The sequence below is a fragment of the Tupaia chinensis genome, unplaced genomic scaffold (assembly GCF_000334495.1).
Source record: "Tupaia chinensis unplaced genomic scaffold, TupChi_1.0 Scaffold000365_1, whole genome shotgun sequence".
Classification (NCBI taxonomy): Eukaryota; Metazoa; Chordata; class Mammalia; order Scandentia; family Tupaiidae; genus Tupaia; species Tupaia belangeri.
In genome coordinates, this window is record NW_006159862.1 from 1,976,141 (window position 1) to 1,980,576 (window position 4,436).

Here is a 4,436-nt window from a genome sequence, read left to right on the forward strand (position 1 = left end):
TGACGCAGTGGGGCTAGGATGCTGCGGCTGCAGATCAGGCGCCAGAGGCTGGCCTGGGCAGCGTAGCAAGAGCCTTCCTATAAAACAATGTAAATGAAGGGTGAGTGGTGGTGTAGCGCAGTAAAACTGGGCCCACATGGGAGAGGTCCTGGGTTCGCCTCCCTGCACATGCCTGTGATCCAGGCTGGCTGAAAATGGGGTGGATCCCAGGGGCCCGTTGGGAGTTCCTGTCTCTCTCAAAGAAGAAATGGAAAAATAAATTTCCTTTTTCTTTTCTTTTCTTTTTTAGTTTTTGCTATGTGCATGTACTTGTTAGAGAGAGAAAGAGAGAAATCATCCCCCAGGCTATGGACAAGCTAAGATATCTTCTCCATTCTTCTCTTGGGATCTTGGGAACACACATGTGGTTGGTGTGATTTTCAGGCTGCTGGGTCCGGGACTCAAACTATGTAGTCGGCCATGTGGGATCCAGCACCCTACCCTCCATGCCACCTGCTGCTCCTGAATAAAGTTTTTTTAAGGGTTATTTTATTGAGCTTTTATTTAAATATTTATTTATTTTAATTTGACCAGAAAGGGACAGAGAGAGAGAGGGAAAGTGAAGAAAGCGAGCTGCCAGACCCGGTACTTGAACTACTGTCGGCCATGTGGGCGTCCAGCGCCCCTAGCCACCACGCCACTTACTGGCCCCCAAAGTTTGTGTTTTTTTAAGAGCTATTTTTGCTGTAGGGCATGCATGCTCACCAGAGAGACAGAGAGACAGGAAGCAAGAAATCCCCCTACCCTCCGGGAGTGGCTATAGCCCAACCCTTTCTCCTCCATTCTCCTCCCAGGGTTTTGGGCACGCACACACACACCTGGCATGAGTTTTAAGTCGCAGGGTCTGGGACTCGAACCACGGTTGACTATGTGGAAGTCCAGCAATGAAACCATTATGCCATCTTCTGGTCCCTGAATAAAATTTTTTAAAAGTTAAAAAGGAGGGGCTGGCAGGTGGCATGGAGGGTAAGGTGCTGGAATCCCACATGGTCAGCAGAGGTCCGATGACCAGACCTGGCAACTCGAAAATCACACTGGGTACATGTGCATGTGTGCCCAAGACCCCAGGAGGAGAAGGGATTTTGGCCTAGCCATCGCCCCAGGAGGGATGGCTCGCTCTCTCTTTCTCCCTCTCTCTCTCTTTCTCCCTCTCTGGTGAGTACATGTGCCCTACGGCCAAAAAAAAAAAGTTAAAAAGGAAAAGAAATCTGAAGCCCTGCGAGCGCTTTGCTGGTGCAGGTCTGCGTCTCACGGGTGTGGCTCCCACCGGTGAGGAAAGGAGCCTGGGTCAGCTCTGCCCAGTAGCTGGTGCTGTTGACAGCCATGGCCTCCCTAGAAAGGTCTGGGCCCTGGGCTCCTTAGTCAGCTGGGCGCGGAGTGGTGAGCCGCGCTCTAATCTAATCTGGAAAGGGCTGACTATGCAGAGCGCTCCCGTGTTTGCTGGGAGTGTCCCGAGCTCGGCAAGCAGGTAGGGGCAGGAGTGGGGCTGGAGAGACGCCAAGGGCCCTGCCCCTGCGCGTGGCCAAGAACCCACGGTCGGCCCTGGGGCACGGACAGGCTCCACTGTCATAGCTCCTAGCCCTCGGGTGGCTCGGTGTCACCTGCCCAGGACTACCTCCACAGCCAAGAGGGCCCAGGTGGGGAGCTAGGGAGCTGACGAGAAAGGCAAGAGCATTCAGACGTGGTGGCAGGGCAGAGGGTCGTCCGGCCCCTGCTGCAAAGCGCCGCTCTCTTTCCAGGCACCATGAGCAAGATCAGCGAGGTCGTGAAGCGGGCCCGGGCGGCCTTCAAGTCGGGCAGGACGCGCCCGCTGCAGTACCGGCTCCCGCAAGTGGAGGCGGCGCGCCTGCGGTACCGGCTCCAGCAGCTGGAGGCGCTGCGGCGCATGATCCAGGAGCGCGAGGCGGACTTCGTGGGCGCGCTGGCCGCCGACCTCCACAAGGTGCGTGCTCGGGGCTGCGGGGCCCGTCCTTCCTGCGAGGAGGGGGCCTGGCGGGGAGGGGGCAAGGACGCAACCCGAGCGGAGACAGGCGCTGCTTGCCGGCAGGGCACGGCCACCTGGTTCTCCAGTCCGCCGGTGGCACCAGAGGGCACCCGGTCCACACGGGTGCTCTCCCCCTCCCTGTCCCCATGATGCTGTCGCACTCCTGACCCCGAGCAAAATCAGACCCCTCCGGATTCACAGACCCTAATGGGTGCCCGCCCACCTGGACCTGCTTCCACTCTCCGCGTTGCCTGGGAGAATGAAGCGCCCTTCGGCGTTTAGGGCTTTGGGACCCGTGCCCCTACCTTGACCTCGCCACTTTGTCCCTGTATTTTTGAATCGATTCACTGATTGACAGAGGGTACCTGCACTGGTGAGAGAGAGAGAGAGACTCCAAGGGGCGTGGTCTCCCCACCGTTCTTTTTCTCCATCCTGTCAAGGTTTGGGCATGTTCAAGAGGTGCCTGGAGTGTTTTTTAAGCTGGTGGGGGGATTCCAGTGAGAGAGAGAGAGGAGACACACCCCAGTGTCCGGCACCCCAGTGTCCGGGCAGTGCTGGACCCGCACGCTCAGTGAGTCCTGGGAAGTGAGCCCAGGACCCTGCCCATGGGGTCCACTTGTACTGTCGCCATGCCACTGCCTGGCCTGCTCCTGTATTTAAAAAAAAAAATCACTCAAGACCTCTCATCTTAAAACCTAACAATACAAACAAGAAGGGGCCGGACGGGCTGCGGCACAGTGGTAAAACCTGACCCTCTGCAAGGGGATCCCACATAGGAAGGTGCCGGGTTCAAGTCTGAACACTCCCGAGTCCAGAAACCTCCCTGAGTACACCAGGTGCACGGTGAAGGCTGGGGGTGAATTGCGGTGTCAAAGCCTTGCTGGGGCTGCCGTGCCGGGTCACCCTCTCTCCCTCATGGAAGAAATAAATAAATTCTGGAAAAACAAATAAACAAAAAAACCAAGAATCTTAGGGCTGGCTTGTGGCGTAGCCGGTCAGCACATAGCAACGCCGGATCCCACGTGGCCGACCCTGGAGCTCGAATCCCAGTCCGTCCCAGGCGCGCATGTGTCTGTGCTCAATCCCAACGGGAGGGAGAGATGGGGAAGCGGGGACTGTCACGTGATCCTGCCCCACCGTGGGTGCTTCTCACTCTCTTCTCTCTGGTTAGCGACACACGTTCTTTTTAAAAAATTATTATTATTATTATTATTTTAGAGAGACTTTTGCTATAGGGCATGTGCACTTGCCAGAGAGACAGAGAGACAGAAAGCAAGAAATCACCCCCCAGGGAAGATGGCCACGCTGCAATCCCTTCTCCTCCATTCTCTTGGGATTTAGGGCATGCATGTACATGTGCCCAGCATGAGTTTCAAGGACCTCAAACCATAGTCACCGTGTGGGAGTCTAGCCATGTAAACAGTATGCCATCTTGTGGTCTGGAAAAGTATCTTAAGGAAAAATTTTATTTACTTTAAAATCATTTAAAATAATGATTTAATTATAACAATGTAAGTCTACAGGATTTATATATGATTTAATGTCAATAAATAGTTTAATAATAATTTTAGGTTATTTTAAAAAATTACTTATTTGCTTTTACTCATTCATTCATTTTATTTTGATTTGACCAGAGAGAAAGAGGAGGAAAGTGAGAAAGCAATCCACCAGGTCCAGGACTCGAACCATGGTCAGCCATGTGGGAGTGTCCAGCACCTTAACCACCATGCCACCTGATGGTCCCAATTTTAAGTTATTTAAAACAAACAAGGGGGACCAGCAGATGGCATAATGGTTATGTCACTGGACTCCCACGTGGTTAACAACAGTCTGCGTCCTGGACCTGGAGGCTTGAAACTCAGTGCCGGGCACGTGTGTGTGCTCATGCGTGCCCCAAATCCCGGGAAGAGAATAGAGAAGGGATTTCGGTGTGGCCGTCCTGGTGCGGTAATTTCTCACTTTCTGTCTCTCTTTCTCTGTCTCTGGCAAGCACACACACCTTATGACAAAAATCTCTCTTAAAAAAATAAAAATAAAAAAAATATAACATGGAGGAAGTCCCCACGACTTTACAGCTTCTGTGGGCCTGGCCCTTCACAGCGCAAGACCAGGAAGCAGCGCAGGGTCCCTGCCTGGGCCTCCTCTTACCCCGTCCCTGGGCACCTGCACAGGGCTGCGTCTCCGGGTTTCCCCCAGCACTCCCACTGTCTCCTTCCTAAGCCCTCTTCAGGGGGAAGCCTGGGGGCTTCTTAGGGCGCTTCAGACTTCCGGAGCCGAGGCTGCCTGGGCCCCCACCTGGCAGAAGGCGCCCTCTGGGCCCACCGCCCCAGGGCCCCCACCCGTGCCTTCCCGCGGCCCCTCTGCCCGGGCGGTGGGCCCGGAGGGAGCTGCGCGCGCGCGCGCGCGCGCCCCC

The 4,436-nt window shown here is 54.9% G+C and overlaps 1 protein-coding gene across 2 annotated transcripts in view; it reads left to right on the forward strand.

Moving 5' to 3' along the window:
* The first annotated feature begins 1,783 nt into the window (after positions 1 to 1,783).
* The window catches only part of ALDH3A1 (aldehyde dehydrogenase 3 family member A1), a 9,069-nt gene continuing 6,416 nt past the window's right edge, over positions 1,784 to 4,436 (forward strand). Inside the window, exons 1-2 of one of the 2 annotated variants that reach the window (XM_027773692.1) lie at positions 1,784 to 1,870; positions 1,907 to 1,981. In XM_027773692.1, coding sequence (XP_027629493.1) covers positions 1,784 to 1,870; positions 1,907 to 1,981 — 162 coding nt within the window. The other variant, XM_027773691.1, reaches the window with a different exon arrangement.